The sequence below is a fragment of the Rhea pennata genome, chromosome 20 (assembly GCF_028389875.1).
Source record: "Rhea pennata isolate bPtePen1 chromosome 20, bPtePen1.pri, whole genome shotgun sequence".
Taxonomy (NCBI): Eukaryota; Metazoa; Chordata; class Aves; order Rheiformes; family Rheidae; genus Rhea; species Rhea pennata.
The window spans coordinates 5,678,245-5,696,962 of record NC_084682.1 but is presented as its reverse complement, the minus strand read 5'-3'; the positions used below and the strand labels follow the sequence as shown (position 1 = coordinate 5,696,962).

The 18,718-nt window shown below is 64.1% G+C and overlaps 2 protein-coding genes across 3 annotated transcripts; both read right to left on the bottom strand.

Annotated features, from left to right (window-relative positions):
• Positions 1-241: 241 nt before the first annotated feature.
• Positions 242-3,496, bottom strand: RSKR (ribosomal protein S6 kinase related). Its single transcript, XM_062592820.1, has 12 exons — positions 3,440-3,496; positions 3,165-3,251; positions 2,549-2,632; positions 2,407-2,475; positions 2,206-2,275; positions 1,508-1,615; positions 1,343-1,383; positions 1,234-1,261; positions 1,069-1,158; positions 912-1,000; positions 724-834; positions 242-633 (listed from the first exon to the last, which is right to left on the bottom strand). Exons 1-12 carry the CDS (start codon positions 3,494-3,496, stop codon positions 409-411), a joined length of 1,059 nt encoding a protein of 352 aa, XP_062448804.1. The 3' UTR covers positions 242-408.
• Positions 3,497-4,345: 849 nt separating this feature from the next.
• BLTP2 (bridge-like lipid transfer protein family member 2) lies at positions 4,346-18,703 on the bottom strand. 2 transcript variants are annotated; one of them, XM_062592449.1, is made up of 39 exons: positions 18,632-18,703; positions 17,912-18,041; positions 17,564-17,610; positions 17,117-17,279; positions 16,919-17,037; positions 16,458-16,518; positions 16,009-16,207; positions 15,723-15,846; positions 15,228-15,352; positions 15,077-15,144; positions 14,835-14,983; positions 14,476-14,594; positions 14,047-14,210; positions 13,652-13,916; positions 13,326-13,531; positions 12,067-13,162; positions 11,621-11,812; positions 11,318-11,520; positions 11,120-11,238; positions 10,824-11,044; positions 10,467-10,657; positions 10,283-10,382; positions 10,009-10,211; positions 9,351-9,645; positions 8,905-9,062; positions 8,576-8,782; positions 8,348-8,447; positions 7,980-8,162; positions 7,543-7,664; positions 7,299-7,454; positions 7,094-7,215; positions 6,829-7,009; positions 6,660-6,746; positions 6,148-6,258; positions 5,927-6,062; positions 5,673-5,797; positions 5,413-5,514; positions 5,166-5,300; positions 4,346-4,908 (listed from the first exon to the last, which is right to left on the bottom strand). In XM_062592449.1, the coding sequence occupies exons 1-39, from the start codon at positions 18,697-18,699 to the stop codon at positions 4,726-4,728; spliced, it is 6,735 nt and encodes a 2,244-aa protein (XP_062448433.1). In that variant the 5' UTR covers positions 18,700-18,703; the 3' UTR covers positions 4,346-4,725. The 2 variants fall into 2 exon arrangements, with proteins under 2 accessions (XP_062448433.1, XP_062448432.1); XM_062592448.1 differs by lacking the exon at positions 18,632-18,703 and having other exon boundaries at positions 17,912-18,239.
• Between the last annotated feature and the right edge of the window lie 15 nt (positions 18,704-18,718).

Here is an 18,718-nt window from a genome sequence, read left to right as displayed (position 1 = left end):
GCCCCGCCCCGCGCTGCGGAGCCGTAAGGGCGCTGTACAGCGCCGAGCACCCGGCGCCCAGCGGCACGGCCGGGCCCCGCGGGCGGAGCAGCCCTGCCCCGGGCACGGCGCCCGGCTCCCGCCCGCCCCTGGGACGCGCCTCCACCCTCCGCTGCCCCTGAGAGATGGAGGCACCCGCTCCAGAGCGTCGTGCTCTCTGCGGGGGGCAGTGCACGGGTGGGGTGGCGATGCCCGGGGGTCTCTGGTTTATTGCTCCCGCCGAGCGCACGGAGAGGTACAGCGTTGGTGGGGAAGGGGGCACTGGCACGAGGGGCTCCGAGCCGGTGCCAGGAGAGGGGGGTGTCTCCCTGAGTGATGTCGAAGGGGGCCCAGGTGCCGGGCACGGCCTCCGGCTGGCAAGGCCACCGCTCAGCCGGGCCAGGGCCGGTCCGAGGGGGCAGCGAGGTCGCAGTCAAAGTCGTCGAAGGTGACAGCGGCCTCGGGCAGGGGCTCCTCCGCCGGCCGCGGGGCCACGTCCACGTCGACGGGGTCCTTCTGCAGCAGCTCGGCGTCAAAGGCCACCCCCCGGAAGAAGGGGTGGCCCTGGAAGTGGTGGAGGTAGCGCAGGCGCCGCAGCGGGTTTCGGCACAGCAGCTGGGGGCAGAGGACGCCGAGCTGCAGGGACCCCGGCATGCGGGCCGGGAGGCCAGCGGGGACCCCAGCGTCCGGGCGGGCCAGAGGTACCTCTGCGAGCAGCCGGGCCAGCGCCGGGCTGAGGGCGCCCGGGCTCTCGTAGCTGCTGTGGGTGACGCGCTCCAGCATGGCCACGTGGTCTGGCGCTGGTGCCACCGGGAACTGGGGGGTGGCGGGGGTTAGCAGGGCTCCCCGGGGTGGGGGGAGCCCGATCCGCCGCCAGCCCCCGCGGCGCTCACCTTCCCGCTGGCCAGGGCGAAGAGCAGGACTCCCAGGGACCACCAGTCGGCGGCGTGGCCGTAGGGACCCCCGCTCAGCACCTCGGGGGCTGCGGGGCAGCAGCGGGTCAGCGCCGGGGGCGGCCGTGCCGCCCGCCGCCCCCCGCCGCCCCCTTACCCATGTAGTGCAGGGTGCCGCAGATGGTGCGCGCCCGCTCGCCCTGCTGCAGGTGCCGCGAGAGCCCGAAGTCGGCGAGCTTGAGGTGCCCTGCGGGGTGACATTGCGGTGGGGGCCCCCCCGCGGCGTGGGCCGTCCCCCCGCCCGGCGCCGCCGCGCTCTCACCTCGCTCGTCCAGGAGGATGTTCTCCATCTGCAACGAGACGGAGGCCGGGGTGAGCCCCCGCCGTGCCCGCCCGGAGCAGCCCCGGCGCCGCCGGCCGCTCTCACCCACCTTCACGTCTCTGTGCACGATGCCCAGGTCGTGGAGATAAACTGCGGGAGGAGACGGAGCCGTCAGAGCGGCGGCTCCCCTCCCCGCGCCCGTCCCCTCCGCCGGCCGCCCACCAGCGCACGGCTCGCCCTGGAGGCAGGAGGCCCCCGGCCACAAGCCACTCACCCAGCACCAGCACCAGCTCAGCGGCAAAGAGGCGGACGGTGGCTTCGGCAAAGCGCCCGGCAGCCAGCCACCGCGCGTGCAGGTCTCCGGTACTGCAGTACGTGCACACTGCAGGGACGGGGCGGACGGGCCTTACGGCCGGGCTGCCCCATGGCACCGGGGCCGCGTAGGCACCGGGAAGGGGCCGGAACTGGGGGCACCAAGGTGGCAAAAGCGCCAGGGCCACCTGGGCTGTGCACCAAGCTCACGCAGACACTGGAGCCACGCAGGTACCAGGCCACGCGCCACGGGTGACGTGGGCACCGGGAACACGCAAGCATGCGAGCACCAAGGTGGCAAAAGCACAGGGGCCACGCGGGCACCGTGGGGACCGAGGTTGCTCAAGCACCAGGGACGGGTGAGCATTGGGGCCGGGCGGGCACCGGGGCCGGAGCGGCTCGCTCGGCCCTGCCGCGAGCCCTTGCCCAGCCGTGTCCCCGTCCCCTCAGCCGAGAGCTGTGGCCACGGTGCCCGCTGGAGGGGGGCAGCGGGGGGGGAGAGGCAGCCGAGCGTCCCCTGCCCGGCGGGCAGGCGGGTGGCGGGGGAGGCATGTGCGTGTGCAGGGCGACACGTGTGCGAGCAGCTCTGGACACGTGCTCACGCACGCGGGGGCGCGGGGGGGCCGCTCCGGCGAGCCCGCCGGGCAGATGGTCACTCACTAATGAAGAGATGGCGCTGGCCCTGCCAGCTGTCCCCGAGGCAGTGAACGAACGGGTGCCTGACCTGTCTCTGGGGACACAAAAGAGAGGGGGTGAGCGGCCCCCAGGGCGGGGGGCCCCGTTCCTGGTTCCTGCCACAGTCCTTTGGCACCCCCGGGGCCCCCTCCCCTGGCCCTGGCCGCCCCTCCGGCCCCCCTCTACCTGGATGCTCACTTCCTCCTTGCACTGCTTGAGGGTGTCGCGGCGCAGCACCTCCACCTTGGGCACGACCTGGGGGCGAGGGGCTGTCAGGGGGGGTCCCCGGGATGGGGGGGGCGCCCCCAGTCCCGCCAGCAGCACCCACCTTCACGGCGCAGACCTTCTCCCGCCCGCAGTCCAGCACTTTGAGGATGGTCCCGAAGGAGCCTTTGGCCACGAAGCCCAGGATCTAGGCGGGGAGCGGGGCCTGAGCGCCCCGCAGAGCCCCCGGCGTGTCCCTGGCGCGGGGACACCCCAGTGCAGGGGTGCCCCCAGGTGTGGGTGCTCTGCGGCAGGGGCACCCATGCACGGCTGGGGCACGTGGCATGTCAGCTATAGGGCAGGGTACCCAGCACAGGGCGAGGCGGGGGCAGCACGCGAGTGCCCCGGCACGGGCGCAGGGTGCTCCGCAGGCCCGTGGGAACCTCGGCGCGGGGTCTGGGGGAGGCACAGGGCCCGTTGAGGTGCACGGGGACCCTGCTAGGAGGCACAAGGACCCGACGCGGCGTGCGAAGGAGCCCGGTAAGAAGGTCGGGGATCCCGGTGCGACGGTCGGTGACCCGCCGGGGGGCGCGGGGGGGTCCCGGGAGGGTGCGGAGGGACCCGCCGCGGGGCGCACGGGGACGGCGAGGGGTCCAGGCGGGATGCACGAGGAACCGGTGGGACGCTCGGGGAGCCCGGGGGGAAGCCCCGGGGGGGCGCCCGGGGCCGCGGGACGGCACCTTGAGCTGCTGCTGGCGGGCGGAGGGGCGCACGGGGAACTCCGGCAGGAAGAGCGAGACGAGCTGCGGCCACCCGGGCCCCGGCGGCTCCTCGGCGGGGCCCCCCGCGGCCAGGGCGCGCCCCGGCCCCGGCCCCGGCGCCGCCGCCGGCCCCGGGCGGCCGAGCAGCGCCCGCAGCCACGGCGCCACGGCGCGGCCCTGCGGGACGGGGCAGTGTCAGCGGAGCGGGGGGGCCCCGGGGCTGGTGGGGAACCCCCTGGGGCCGCCGCACGCACCTGGGGGGGCCGCGCCGGGGCGGCGGCGGCGCCGGGGCCGCTGCTCGCTGCTCCCATCGCGCCGCCCGCCGGCCGGCACCGGGCCGGGCCCGGTAATCCGCCGCCTTACATAACCCCGCGCCGCCCCGCCCCGGGGGCGCGCCCGAGCCCGCCCCCGGCACGTGTCCCGGGACCCCCCCCTCCAGCGGGCAGTTCCCCTCCTTCGCGCCGGGCGCACACCCCGGGACCCGCCGCCCGCGCTGGGGACGGGCAGTGGGACCCTTCCCCTCTCCCCAGGCTGCCATCCCTGGACCCCACCGCCAGCAGCAACGCACCCCCCCCCCCGCCACGGGCACGAGCCCCTTAGCACCGGGCTTGCTCCTCTGGATGCCCCCCCAAAGGGCAATGCACCCCCCCCCCCTTTGCACCAGGCATGCACCCACAGACCCCCCAGCCAGGCACCCCCTGCCCTGGCTGCATTTCCTAGGACACCCCCCCCTTGCATGGGGCTTGCACCCATGCACACCCCAGCAATGCAGCCCCCTGTGGGTCTCAGACCCCCTTCCCCACAGCTGGCCCCCACTACCACCCTGCTCCCCCTCCTTGCACCCTCCTTACTGCAGCCCACCCACTTGGAGCAGCTGCTGCCTCCCCCGACCAGCTGCCCCCTGCTTCCCCCCAAGCCCCCATGCAGTTCTGGGTGCAGATGTGGGGCTGGAGTTGCACAAGGCCAAGCAAATGCCGAACCCAGGGCAACGGCTGCTCCTGTGAGGGAGCCACGAGCCCCAGGGCTAGGTGCTGCCAGGAGCCACCCTTGAGCAGCCAAGGTGGAAAAGGCAGCGGCACCAGCATACAAACGTGGGTGCTGCCCCCACCGCTGCGGCACAGGCGGCGAGGCTGGTGCTGACCCAGAGAACAGAGGCTATCCCAAATTAAAAACTCTTATTTAAATTCTCTCCCGTTCCCCTTTCTCCCAGCCGATAACCAGCCTGGAGCGATCCTGCTGCTTCACCGGGCCCAAGGGCCTGGCCCAGCACCCGCACAGCAGGGAGGTGGCAAGTTCACGGGAGCACTTGGCACTGGGGGCTGTGCCCCCCGGAGCGGTGCTGCGTCCCCTGGCCCCATGCTGCTGCACCCTTGCCCCGCACCACGGCCATCGGGCCGCCGAGGGCTTGCGCAGGACTAACCCCCGCCCTGGGTCTTGCCACTGCTGAGTGGCACACAGCCCTCCCTGCCATGGGGCTGCCCCCGCTGGCGGGGGGAGCACAGGCTGCCCCAGTCCCTTCCCGGCCCGCCGGGTGCTGCCCTCATTTGCGCCTGCCGAAGATTGACTTCTTGCTGGGGTTCTTCTCGCCCACGCTCAGCCCGATAAGCAGGCGCGCCTTCTCGTCCTCTTCCTGCTGCTGGATGGTCCCGTCCGATTTGTTCTCCAGCTTGCCCCGGGCCTCCGCGCCAGCTGCTGGCTTCAGGCGTAGCTTCTCTTTGATCACCTGTCCCAGAAGAGGTGGCCTCAGCGCCAAGCGGCTGCACCCAGCCCAGGCACCTTCATGTGGGTGAGGGCCCAAGTTGCCAAGCCAGCCTGGCCACTTCCCGCTCTGGAGACTGAGCTGCCCAGGATGGGGTTGCTGCCTCTGTCCTGTGCAGAGAGGCTCCAGGAGCCTCTCTACAAGTAGGAAGCAGGCTGTGAGCTCAGGGCTCCTGGCATCACCAGAGCAGAGAAGGCCAAGGCAGCACTGTCCCACCATACCTGTGCCACCAAGGCCTTGCGGCTGTCCCTCTTCACCGCCATGGCGAAGTCCAGCCATGTCCACGTGTTGTTGTGGTACTCCAGACACGGCAGCACTAGGTTTAGGTCTCCCCAGTCCACACTGTTCTTCTCGCCCTGGGCAGAAGACAGGTTTGTCACCCACTATGTGCTGCTCCCCTTGGCCATCCCTGGCCAGAAGAGCTGTGGTCCTGCATCACCCTCCATCCGTGGCTGGCAGGCCCCTCACCTTATAGCTGACACAGAGCGGCACCTGTGGGATCTTGATGTAGATGAAGGAGTTGTTCATGGCTGCGCGCTCTTTCATCTTGTCGATATCATCCACAGGATGCTGGGGACAGAGCCAAGAGCCATAAGGAGAGGGGACACTGCCAGGCACCAGGCCACGGCACTGTTTCACCAGGGAGCCATGGAAGCTGCACTGGTGTGGGGGCAGGAACACCGGGGCTCCACAGCACAGATCTCCCCCCTCAAGGCAGCAGCGGGTACCTCGGGTGCTTTTCGGAAAGATCTTCTGACCCCTGACGTCCGATTCAGCCCCTGAGCGACCCCCTTCCCTGGGCCCAGCGAGTCGTCAGCCACGATCAGCTGCCGTGGCTTCACCACAGGTATCCCTGAGATAAACACAGAGCTGTGTGGGGCTCCTGGTCGTGGGAAACCCCAGCCCCAAAGGGCACCTCACACAGTCGTGGCACAGAGTGGAGGAGGAGGACCAAGCTGTGCCCTGTGCCTCCCACCCTTACCTGTTGTCACCAGCTTGGACTTGTCTTCCTCATCCCCCACTTCCTCCTCCTCCATGTTGCGGCCAGGAAAGAAGAAACCCATCATCCTGTGGAAGAACTGGTGGGTGAGCTGGATGGTGAGGGGTACCACGTTCACCTGTGGGGAGAGCAATGCATCAGAGCCAGGCAGATGCTGCCTGCATCCCATGGGGCCATGTCACCTCCCGGCCCAGCCTTGACACCTCAAAGTGCTCCTTGATGGAGATGCCTCCCACAGGCGGCCGGACCTTGCTGAAGATCCTCAGTGCCAGCTGCCGGCCAGACTGGCAGGAGCTCTGGGGACGCAGCACGACCTGCAAGGAACAAGGTGGGTGGCTGGGGTGACAACAGGCCAGTCTGCCAGGCCCAGCCTCCCACCCCCAGGGCACCCAAGGGACTCGCAGGTCCCCAGCACACAGGGTGGATGGCTTAGCGTGAGGACAGACCAACTAGCTGCGCCTGGTCTCCCTCCCTGGCCAGTGCAACATGGGGTCCCACGGCACTCAAGGAACCCCAGGTACAGGGCAGGCGGCTTGAGGTGAGGATAGGCCAGCTGGCCATGTCAGGGCACCCAGGGACCACCCAAAAAAGGACAGCAGAAGGGTGAGGACAGACCCAGCCATTCCTGGCCCATCCCTAGCTGCAGCAAGTCCTCCTCTCCCTTCCTAGCCAGGGACCCCAGGGTGCTAGGCTACTCCCTCAGGCTGCTACTTGCCTTGTAAACAGCATTGGGCAGGAGGTTATTCATTGTGACCCAGCCCAGTTCCAGAAGATGTTCTGCAGTGTCGTCGGACTTGTTTACCTGCACACACGCACACATCTGTCAGCCCCACGTGCCCTGGGCCCCAGCCCAGGGGCTGCCATGCCATCAGCTGGCTCCAAACCTTGCTATAGAGGAAGCGCTGGAGCTCCAGCTCAGCTATGCCCAGCTGCCCGTCCTCCTCAGTGAGGCGCCAGCGCGCCTGGGCAAAGTAGAATTCAGTCCGCCGTGCCACACTCACGTCCTCTGGCTGCTTTCGCAGCTCCATCTTGTTGGCTCGCTGCAGCTGGAAGTCTTTGAAGCACCTGCAGCAGAAGAGGTACTGCTGGGGCACAGAAGCTCTGGAGGAAGGAGGGTACAACTCTGGGGAAGCCAAAGATGGCTCCTACCTGATCAGTATGTTCAGCTCCTCACTTTCCAGCTGCAGGTCAGCTTTCTCCTGGCTCAGCTGCTGCTGCAGCCTGTGGTTGAGGTCAAGCAGGCTCTCATTTTTGCTGTCGTCCTGCAGGGACTAAAGCACAGACAGCCCTCAGTGCCCTCCACTCCAGAGTAGGGACCGAGAGGAGCCCAGCCTTGACAGAGATGCAAGCTCACCTTCACGTTGGAGTACATCTGCTTCTCCAGCTGGCGGATCTGGGCAACATGCTGCCTCACAGCCTCCTGCAGGTGTAGAATACTGCTGCGCTGCTCCTCGGGGTTGCTAGAGATTTCCAACTGAAAGCGCACTCGCTGTTTCTTCTCACTGTGCTCCTGGACATAGGGACAGGGGGAGGTGAGTAGTGCCCCAGGTGCAGGCAATCACATAGCACAGGTAAGTCACCCAGGGCCTCACAGGTACCTTGCGTTTGGGCTCCACATGCAGCAGCAGATTGTTGACTATGTCAAGGATCATGGCATACTGTGCAGGATTGGTGGAGATCTCCAGGTCGTGGTGGATCAGCGTGAACGTGTCCACAGCTCCTGTGAGGACACACAAAGGACAAGTAGGGCCACAGCATGGCCATAGATGGCATGTCTCAGGATGCACCTGGGGGGGGGGGGACTAGCACTAATGGGCCAGCCAGTGATGGAGGGTGATGGAGCTGTGGTAGTTACACTGGCAGGCACAGCATGTCCAGCATCACCTGGTGCATGGCCACATGCACTGGAGATTGCTCCCACAGGCACCCCTCTGACCACAGCAGAGACAAGACAGACCTCCCCTGGACTCAGGAGGCACCTGTGGGGTCAGCCCAGAACTCTAACCACTGAGACACACTGCCTGGATGTACTCACCTTCCTGCTTCTTCAGCAGATCCTCCTTCTCCTGGTTGGCAGGAGTCTCGGGGGGCTTAATCTGTGTGGCCAGCTCAGGGTCAATGTCATGGCTGTAGCTGATATAATACATGCGGCAGCTGCAGCGAGAGATAATCCTCTGCACTTGCTGGGTCTGCTGCACTTCCGAGGGCTGGTTCCAGTCTAGAGATGAGCAGGGGGACCACAGTCAGTGTTGTGCCCCTGTGGGCTGGAGAGCCCCGAGCACAGTGCTTAGAGCAGCAGCCCAGCTCTCAGAGACAGCCTGGGAACAGGCCATCAGCTCTCAGCTTTGTGCTCACAAGGAAGAGGGTTGGGGTAGGCACAGTGGCCTGCCCCACGGGCAGTACCTGTGGTGGTGCTGACCATGCCACCCACTGCCTGCCCACTCTCCATCAGCTCCTGCACCGAGTCCAGGCTCCGCTGCCGATGCTCTTCGATATTCTTCACCTGGGGATAGAGGAGGCACCGGTGGTTGTCCCCGCTCTCCCTGCCGTGGCTAGGGCTCTGGCAGCACTACCTGCCCTCCACACAGCTCATTCACTACTGAGCCCATCCCAACTGCCCCTGGCACTTACCTCCAGCCAGAGCTGCCCATGTTCCCTCTCAGTAGGGCTGCTCTCTGTCGTGGCAAAGTACTGCATGCCATCGAGCAAACAGGTCCAAGATGTCTTCTGCTTCAGTGTGTCCCCATACCAGGCAGGGTGGTGCTGGCACTGCAGCAGCTGAGCCTTGGCAGCAGACACAATCACACAGCCCTCGGTCTCTGCACCACGCAGCACCATCTGTGGAGGGAGAGACTGTGTGGATGAGAGGAGCCCTGCAAGGCCAGACATGGCCCACCTTCACAGCGAGGCCACGGGCAGTGGAGAACGCAGGCACAGGCAGGCTGGCCGAGGGCAGGTACCTGGCAGTTGACTAGCTCGATGAGGCAGTTGCGGTTGAAGATGTCATCGGTTTGGCAGGCAGCAATGCCACACAGCTGCTCACTTGCCCCTGACTCTTCCTCTGTGAAGACCACAAACTTGTCCGTCTCCTCAATGAGCTTCTGCAGCATGTAGGCCCCTGGAGAAGGCGAAAGGGTCAGCACGGAATGGAGACAGACTGGCTTGAGAGGATGGGGCGAAGGCAGGCATAGCCTTGGGCTACGATGCTACATGCAGCAAGGCATCCTAGCTGTGTGGAGCTTTCCACTTGCTCCCAGTGCCCTCCGTGCAGCTCTCGGGGGGAGACAAGCACGATCTGCCTTTCAGGGCTGGGAGCCAGGAACAGGGTGCAGAAAACAGGATTCCCTAAGGGGGGCTGAGGGCCCTGAGCCTAGGGCCAGCCTGCTCCCCGCCCTGACATGCTCACCCCCCGAGGAGGCTCTCTCGGGACGGCCACTGGTGATGGGGGCAGTCACTCTGGCAGGAACAGAGTGAGCAGAGAGTGGGCCCCTCTTCAGCTTCTTGGCTTGCAGCTGCGTGTCAATCTTCAGCCCTTTCAGGGCCTCAGTGGATAGGTTGCGCTTGAGCACGGCTGCCTTCTTGTAGCCATCGTAGAGGCCAAAGGCAATGTCCCGGTTCGTGGTGGTCCAGGATGCCCGCAGGTCCACCAGGTGCAGCTGGTGCGTGTGGAACCCGTCGTCCCCATCCCGCAGGGGCAGCTCCTGAGCACAGAGGGTCAGAGCCCCATCACAGCAAAGCCACCGCCAGCCCATGTACAAGGACATGTACAGGCCTCGTACATAGAGGCTGGTAGCCCTGCCAGCCCCCAGCAGGCAGGGCACAGGGATCAGAGCCTGGGGGACCATTCCCAAGTGCTACAGCAGGGCCCCATCCCAAGGGTATTGTGGCTGGAACAGGGCACATGGCATCCCTTTAGCCAAGTCCTCAGACCTGCAGGTCTGTCTCTTCTTCAGCCACATCCCTTCCCCATTGCATCCAAAGATGAAGGTTCCCTGTCCTAGGGGGATGCCACTAAGCCAGTGCAGGCCGAGTTATGCCTGTCATGTCCTGCCCTGCAGTAGTACCTCCTCAGCCGTGCGGTTGCTGTGCCGTTGGTAGGTGAGGGAGGACAGACTCAGCAGGTGGGTTTTCTTGACCAGGGTGTCAAGCCGGTGGTCAGCGTTCTCATCACAAGTAGAGGCCATGAGGTGCACAGTGACCTGGCTCAGGTCGCTCACCATCTGCGTGATGCTCCACTCCGAAATGAGGCGTCGCATCACTGTACCAGCTGGGGACAGGAAGAGGTGTCAGCCGTGCCCTGCGCTGCCCAGAGGCACTGCCAGCAGGGCCTGGTCTCACCTTGCGGGATGAGCCGCTGGGTGCCGCGAGTGAAGATGTGCCCCTGACAACACTCCACCTGGATCCCCCGCTGCTGAGCAAAGGAGGCCCAGTAATGCACCTGCGAAGGGGCAAAGAGCAAGGGCTGAGAACCCAGCCCAGGCTGAGCAGGGAGATAAGGCAGGGTCCCATCCCCAGGACTTGCCTGCAGCTGGGGGAAGAGCGCAGTGTAAGACAGCTGCTTGTAATGCTGCCCCAGCTTCTTCTTACTGGGTTTCATGTTGTTGAAGAGTTTCCCGCGACAGATGGGGCGCGTCACACTGGTCCACGTGGCCCAGAAGTTCTGCATCCAGCGGAGGGTGCTGCTGTAGAGCAGGATCCGGGGCTGGGAGTGCTCTGAGAATACACTCGTCATCAGCACTGCAGGGCAGGGACATGGCAGCCCCCCAGCTTGGGACTGCAGAGCAGTCTCAGCACAGGATGGACAAAGATCACTAAAACCAGCATCCCCCACCCCAGCTCCCTTGTCTGGTGAGGGGGTCCCTAGAGTGCCATCACCCACCCTCACTGGGCCGCGTCAGGTCCATCCGGATGGAGAGGTTGAGGTTCTCAGAGCGGAAGGCACGGTACGAGTCATACTGCTGCCCCACTGGCACCTCAGGCAGGAAGTCGGGGGAGCGCAGCACCACACCGTGGTGGTCATGGGGGTTCCCATGGCACAGCCACTGCAGGTCCAGCGTCATGCACAGGTCGGGCAGGTGCAGGAAGCAGCAGTCGTCGTATCTGCACAGAGAGGGAGGCCTCTGGTTACTCCCCCAGCACCACATGGCTGTCCCGTGCTCCTTGGCCCACACTCACTTGGAGGCTGTCCGGACGTTGATGTCTAGGTTGCCCTTGAAGACAAACTGCCCAGGTTTCCAGTGGAAGGAGAAGTGGCTCCACTCCCAGTGCATGTTCTCCGTGGTGTTGTAGGGGTCCTGCAAGGACAAGCATGGGGTGAGGCAGGTGTAAGCCAGCTCCACGCTGTGCTCTGCTCCCCATCCCCGTGGCACTCACCTCTGTGGCCAGCTGGTGCAGGTTGGCCTGTTCGATATCCATGTGCCAGTCCCCATGCAAGAGAAGGCGGCTCTTGTCCCACCAGGGCAATGGAGCACTGGGGTCCTCTGAGGGCTTGGTGAGGAGATCCACACACTGGCCAATCAGGGTCCAGGCTGGGTCCCAGCAGGGCCCCCAAACGATGGTGAATTGGGAGATCTCCGCTGGGGACACAGGAGTTGGCTCAGTTCTCAGTCTGCCATACACAGCCCCCATATCTGTCCCAGCACAGAGCCCCGGCCTCTCTGTCTCTCCAGCTCTTACAGTGGAAGTCATGGTAGAACTTCAAGGGTGGCATGTTCCTCTCCACCGTCACATCCCCCCAGGGCAACCCCAGCTTCAGGACTTGGCGGCGCCGGGAACAGGTTTGGCCGCACTGCTCTGCTCCAATCAGTCGGCCTGAGAGCTGCCAGTTCCGGATCTCAAAGAGGTAGCGAGGATAGTCACGGATCCGCACTGCAGGGCAGAGCGAGGGCTAGGGGACAGAGCAGCAAAGGGACGCTACTCTAGTCCCCTATTCTGGGCCACGGCAGGAGCCACAGCCTCACCACTCTCCCGTCTCTGCTCCCTTCTCACTCCCTTACACCTCTGAAAACCATTTCCCCAGCTTGGCCACAAATCACGTGGTGCCGGTAGGTCTCTGTCCTGGGAGCCCAGACCCTGCAGCCACCGTGCCATACTCGGAGGGCACCCCATGTGGGGCCACTCACCAAAGAAGCTGCCAACGCTGCCCTTCATCATGCGGCACCACTGGGTGACCATTTCCAGCCCCTCAGAGGGGAACGGGCTGACACTGTCCAGGTCCTTCATCTGCTCCAATACACGCTCTGTGCCATGGAAGGACTCGTCAGCCAGAGCCACCAGCTGAAGGTGAGCCAGGGTCCAGGTGAGCAGGGCCTTCCGCATGGGTGTGTTGGCATAGAGGCGCCGCGAGCGCTGGATGTAGATCTCTATGTTCTTCTTCTCCAGTGAGGCATAAAGCTCCTCTATCTTGCGGGCGGGCAGCAGCTCACCATGCTGCTTGCGCAGTGCAGCCACCTTGGCATCCAGCAGCTGCAACCGCTTAGCACTCTCCTTGCTTTCATCTTTCATCAGTTCGTAGTTGTCTCGCAACTTGACCTCAAAGACGTCGTCCAGGAAGACCCAGGAGAAGTGCTCCACCTTGAGCAGGAGGTCAGGGGGCAGAGCCATGCTGGCAGGGCGCCCGCGCTGGTGCAGGCTTTTCAGCCACTTCTGCACACCCACAGCAGCATCCAGCGTGCAGGAAAAGTCATACTGGTAGGGGAACTCAATGGTCACACTAGCAAAGGAGAAGGCCCAGCCACGGTTGCGGAGGGTGTGGAGGGTGGGGAAGGCGCAGCGGTGCAAGATGACCTCCTCCAGCTCTGGCAGCAGCCTCACCTCCACCTCCTTGAAGCTGAAGATACTGTGTCCATCAAAGCCGGCAGCTAGCTCAGGGCAGTAACCATGCAGGGCACCACCATGCCAATTCACAGACGCCCGTTCAGCAGCCAGGCTGATGTAGTTGGCCTCAGAGACAAAGGCTGTGACCTTGGCAGAGCTCAGCTCTAGCAGGAGGGACAGGAGTCTTTTAGGAGGAGTCCCATCTGCTTGGAGGGGGCCTAGTGTCTCAGTACGGGTGGCTGCCTCCAACACTGGGCCCTCCAGGGGCAGGGAAGGAGGCGTCCTGCGACCAAGGGCGCTCCGCAGGGCTTCATGGCACTGCAGGGTGGCCAGGGTGTGATGGTACAAATGCATGTGGTCAGGCGGGCTCCACAGCACTGCCAGCCCCTCGCCGCATTGCACCTGCAGTGGTGAGAGTGAGCAGCACCAAATTACTGCCAGGTCCAGCCCCAGCACAGCCCCCTTCCCTTCATCCCCTTTCGATGCCAGTCCAACCTCCCTCTGCCCCATCCATTCCAGCCCCTCCAGGGTGGGACAGATCAGAGACCCAGGGGCCTACACCAACCTCCAGGGAGCGGATGCTGCTGTGGTAGGTGACAGAGAGCATGGAGAGACTGGCCACTGGGTTGGGGATGGCAGGGGCTTTGCAGCACGGCTGCATCTTCTCTGTGATGCTCTTCACCAAGGCCAGCACCATGCCCTGAACACTGACTGTGCAGCTCTCAGCACTCCCCAGGACAGTCAGCGTGTCCAGCCGCAGCTCCAGGGCACCTGGACAGATGGCACATCAGCACTGCAGGCCCGGAGGAGGAACATACCACATTCCTTTGACCACCGGGTTGTTTCGGGACAGCCATCTGGAGACAGCCTGGATGCTACAGCTGCGCTTACCAACCAGGGCAGAGAGCGTAAAAAGGTTCACATCCTCCACCTTCAGATCCACCTTCCACAGCAGCCCCCAGGGCTCCCCTGGGGAAGACGGTGGCTCCTCTGCAAGCTCAGCTCCGCTAGGTCGCAGGCAAAACAGGGGCAGGACCCGGGCCAGGCAATCAGTGCAGGTGTCCGATGACTCCACTTGCAGCCCACGGATGGTGCAGTCCAGGAACAGTGTGTCTGACTGAGTGCTGGACATGCCCAGAGGCTGATTGTAGCTGCCCTGCAGGACAAACAGATAAACCAGTCTTGGGCTCCAGGATATTCCCCTGCCACTACACGTCGCTGTGTCACTAGCACAGGGATGCAGACAGGCAGCCCCAAGCAAAGCCACCCCTCGGCTTGCCACTCACCTGCAGGTTGAAGGAGTCGAGGATTAGGGCCTCTCCCCACACGTGCATATTGGGAGGGTGCGAGGCACGCTGGATGTGTGAGTCGTTGCCCACGCGCCAGCAGAGGTGGTCCACGGCCAGCACTGCCCGCTGGTGCACGCTCTGGGGCCGCAGGTGCTGGTAATCTGCAGCACAGAGCAGGAGACCAGTGCAGGCAGGCTCGTGGTTGCCCGACAAACACACCGGTAGAACCAGCCCAGGAAAGAGGCAACTCAGACAAAACCAGGCAGCAGTCCAGCAGCCCTTGGCCAGGCACGGACACACGAGCAAGCACGCAGACCTTCCCATTCCCATGCCATGGGCCCAGGACTCGGATAGTCCCACTGCCTCTGTGAAGCCCCTCCCTGAGGCAAGCCCCGCAGGCACCCAGGGCTGGCCACCAGCCTGTACCTGCAGAGATGGAGTTGAAGCCCAAGGCGAAGGGAGGTGTGTCCCCCAGCTGCACCGACACGTTAACGTTGGATAGCGAGGCACATAGGATGATGGGTGCTATGATTTGGGGACAGCTCCTGCGCAGGAGGAACACTGTTACTGGAGCACTGCATCCCAGAGAACCTGCCAGGGCACAGGCCCACAGGGGCACCTTTTCCGGGGCTCTCTGCCTGCCTGCTGGCCTCCACGGAGCCTCCCCCTCCCACAGGCCGCGCACAAGGCAGAGAAGGCACTGTGTGTCTGGGCGTCCTGCCAGAGAGCAGCAGGCCAGAGGAAACAAGCTGCAACCCCAGCAGCTGCGCTGAGGCTGAGTTTACCTGCCCTTGTGACCTTGGCTGGGGACAGGCACTCTCTGGCTCCTGTATTCCTGTGCCAACAGGCTCAGCCAGTGTGAAAACTCTTGGTGGCGGTAGTGGATGATGCAGGTGTTGAGCAGCACAGCAGCTGAGAGGTCAATGGCTGTGACCTAGAGAAAGGAGAGGGCAGGGTGACAGCAAACTCATACCAGGAGCTGAGCCAGCCCCTCCAGCAGGCAGGAGTGTGCCTGGCGCTTGCTCACTTGTATACTGGTCTTCAGGGAGTTGAGGCACACAATGCGCTGGCGGCTCTGTGACAGAAGAAGGCCATCTGGGGAGAGAGGAGCACAGGTGAGGGGTGGTGGAGGGCAGCGACCACAGCCCTGCTCCGCAGGTATCCTCTTGGCTACTTGCCCTCCAACTGGAGGTCTACACTCATTTGGTCCAGGTCTGAGGTGGGTGTGAAGTTGCGCAGTGGGATCTGCTCCTCTTCGCGCTGATACAGAAACTGTAGCAGCTTCAGGCTCCAGGTGAGGTATCTGTGGGAGAAGCAGGGAGTCACCGCCAGAAGAAAACCGTGACAACCCGTGTGTCTCCCTTTCCCTGGCTGTCTGGCACAGGCAATGACACTGGCCAGTGCCCAGCTGCAGCCCAGCCCAGTGCTCCCACGCCAGCAGATGATGATCCATCAGACTGTTCCACCAGAGAGCCAGCTCACCGCCTTCCCTCCTCCCAAACAGCCAGATATCAGGCCACACTCAATCCTTCCCACTAGGGTGGTCTCCAGGACTCACTCTTGGCAGTCTGGCAGGGCAGGGCACAAGCAGGGAATGGCACTGCTGTCCCCAAGTCCATGTCCCCTGCACTGATCAGGGCTAGGATAGCCTCCTCCTCCACCTGTCCCCTCACCTCTTCTGGCTGTTCACAGACAGCACCGTGCTGGTGTTCTCCAGCTTCACCTCCACCTTCCTGGGGATGAGCTGCAGCGTATCCCTGCTCAGCACGGACAGGAGCTTTGGGGTCTGCCCCAGGCCTGGGGGAGGACATGCAGGGTCACAGCAAGGCTCTTGTCCAGACCCCACTCCCTGCAGCAGGAAGCAGCGACAGCCCAGCCAGATCCCTCTGACTGTAAGGGAAGTGTGAGACCTGCCAGCCCTCACCCTGCCCAGAGCCCATCCCTGTCCTTGTCCCTGACCTGCGCTGGGCTGGTCCCCGACACTGCCAGGCCGGGTCCTGGCAGTCACCCGCTGCAGCAGCTGGCTGTAGAAGAGCCCTTCATGCAGCTCCGCCTGCAGGGTCCGGACATGCAGCCTGACACCCACCAGCCGCCGCTTGACACTGATCTCCAGTGAGAGGGAGAGCGCCAGGGCCACCTCCGCCAGGCACGTGTCGTCCTGTGCAGGGACAGGGGTAAGGAGTGCAGGAGGAGTCTCCCACTCTCCCTGGTGGTGGATGCTGCAGGCAAAGCCCTGGGCACAGCGTGAAGCAGAACGTTTCGCAGCCGGATGCTCTGCAGGGCTCCGGGAAGCCCACGTTTAGTGTCGCCTGGCCTCAGGGATGGGCTGCACTGGAACAAGTCCTGGTGTCCCAGTGAGCTTGTGCTTGCCCTTGAACCACTGCATTTCTCCCCTTCACAGTACTCACCAGCTGGCTGCTCCGTAGCACTTTGCTGTTCACCTTTGTCAAGCTCACCTCACAGTTCAGGCTGGGGAGACCACACAACAAATTAACATTGCAGACCCTGCTGCCTCCAAACCAAACACCTTTGTTTCCCATTTTGTGGGGCACAGGGGTCCCATGTCCCCGTTCCAAGTCCTCCCCGAAGCAGAGTAGAGCCTAACTCCTTCCACAGCAGAACTCATAATTTGGAAGACAAATGACTCTAGTTTGGCCTAGCATCATGAAGGGAAGAAGGACTACACCAGCCTCTGAGGAAGAGGCTGGTCTGTCATGCCATCTGTGGCTGTGGGAAGCTGCTGAGCAGGACGCAGCAAGGAGAAGAGTGGAGCCTGGCTGGTTGGGGTCAGAAGGAACCATGTCTCCCAGCCTAGTAGGGCAACAGAGCTGTGCTGGGGGAGCAAAGCAGGGTGCGAGCACAGCATTACCTCTTCCCATCACCATCCAGGAGGAGACGTGTCTTGCTGGCCCAGATGTGCCAGAGAGACTCAGAGGTGGCCACATGCAGAACCATGATGTTGATGGAGTCCACATGGATAGAGAAGAGCTGGAAGAAACATGGTACTGTGAAGGTTGTCAGAGAGCAGAGTGGCCTGCAACACCCTCTCAGAGAGCCAAGGCCTCACCTGGCTAAGGACTCTCAGCAGGGAGGGCTTAAGGGTCAGGTCCCCCCTGCTTTCCTCTCCATCAGCCTCTTTGGGAGCCTCTGGGAAGGAAGGCTGGAACACAGGGCCCTTCTGGAGATCTGTGCGGACTCGCACCTCACCAAAACACAGTTCAAAATAGCGCCTGCCGAAGAATAGCAAGAACAGTCACAAGAGCTTGCGTGCTGCACTCCGGGCCCCATCGCCTGGGTGCTCCTTGCCCCAGGACGCACAGGATCAGCATAAGAGCATCCACACGATGCTGACATGCCAGAAGACAGTGAACGGCTTCTGCACAATGCAGACCCCAAGGAAATGCGCTTTGCAGGAAGGCGCTAAGGTCTAATGCCAGTCAGCAGGGCCGGGGATGAGGCAGACCCCCAAGCAAAGCCAAGAGAGCAGGGAAGGCGTTGGGGTGGGGGTACATACGGCAGCTCTCGACTCAGTTTACTGGAAATCCAGATGCTGTCGATCTCCTGCAAGGACAAACAGGCACGTCAGGAGAGTGACAGCCCAGCTCTGCGCTACAATGCTCGCTCCAGTACTTCTGCTCTGCCCCCAACATCACCATCGCTCAGGATGTGCTGAGAAGCAGCACAAGACCCCAAAGCTCAACTGGAGGAGAAAGGGCCCGGCACCAGCTACAGGGCTCTGCAAAAGGGGCTGGGCTGGAAGGATTCGCTCCCGGGTCTGGAATCAGCAGCAGCCATCCTGCCTGGCATTGTCCTCCCACAACTCACACTGGGGTGAGCTGATCACCGTCACCCCGGTACCCACCACGGTCTGCTGCTCCCGCTGAAACTTGAGGCTGACGTTCTGGGCCCAGAAGAAGCCGAAGGAGCCGATCTTCAGCTCTGCCTGCAGCTTCTGGCGGCACCAGGTGACAGCCAGGCGACATGCCAGCCACCTGTGGGGACACCGGGAGGGTCGTGGTCCAGCAATCTGTGTGGCACCCTCCTTGGGGCCGGGTGTGATGGCCCTCATTTGCCCTCTGAACACCAGCTCAGGGGCCCCCCATATCTCTTACCCTTGATGCCTCCCACCACGCTCTAGAGCCCCCCACTTTGACTTCCGCGGGCTCCCCAAGTTCCTGATACCCCACACCCAGCCCTGGACCCCTCTTTGACCCCCCCCCCAGACATGGCACCCCCCACACCTATCTCACACCCCTGACACTCCTACTCAGCCCTAGCCCCCCCCCCAAACTCTCATGAACCCCTCCACACCTTGACACCCCCTCGCCCAGCCCTATGACACCCTCCCCAGCCCCTACGGGTCCCCGTGCACCCCAGGGTCCCCCTAAATGCCAGACAGGCCACATCCAGCCCTTGCAGGGCTCCCCCACACTCCTATACCCCGACCCAACCCCCCCAACGCCCCCAGCCCCCCCACCCATCTCCCCACACACCCTGACACCCCCCCAACCGGCCCCAGGGCCCCCCCCAACGCAGCCCCGCGGGCCTCCCGCGACACCCTCCTCAGCCCCGGGGCCCTGACCGCGCCAGCAGCCCGGCGAGCAGCGCCACGACGGCGAGGCCGAGCAGCGCGGCGGGCAGCGGCGGCATGGCGGCCCGGCGCGGCCCC

Excerpts from the sequence above, each read along its gene's own strand:
- RSKR (XM_062592820.1), bottom strand. The coding sequence starts at position 3,496 with ATGGGAGCAGCGAGCAGCGGCCCCGGCGCCGCCGCCGCCCCGGCGCGG. Across the intron at positions 2,276-2,406 it reads AGGAGGAAGTGAGCATCCAG|AGACAGGTCAGGCACCCGTT; the intron begins GTAGAGGGGGGC and ends TTGTGTCCCCAG. Across the intron at positions 835-911 it reads TCGCCCTGGCCAGCGGGAAG|TTCCCGGTGGCACCAGCGCC; the intron begins GTGAGCGCCGCG and ends GCCACCCCCCAG.
- BLTP2 (XM_062592448.1), bottom strand. The coding sequence starts at position 18,118 with ATGAGGGCCATCACACCCGGCCCCAAGGAGGGTGCCACACAGATTGCT. Across the intron at positions 11,813-12,066 it reads CAGCGTTGGCAGCTTCTTTG|TGCGGATCCGTGACTATCCT; the intron begins GTGAGTGGCCCC and ends TCTGCCCTGCAG. Across the intron at positions 5,515-5,672 it reads CTTTCCGAAAAGCACCCGAG|CATCCTGTGGATGATATCGA; the intron begins GTACCCGCTGCT and ends CTCTGTCCCCAG.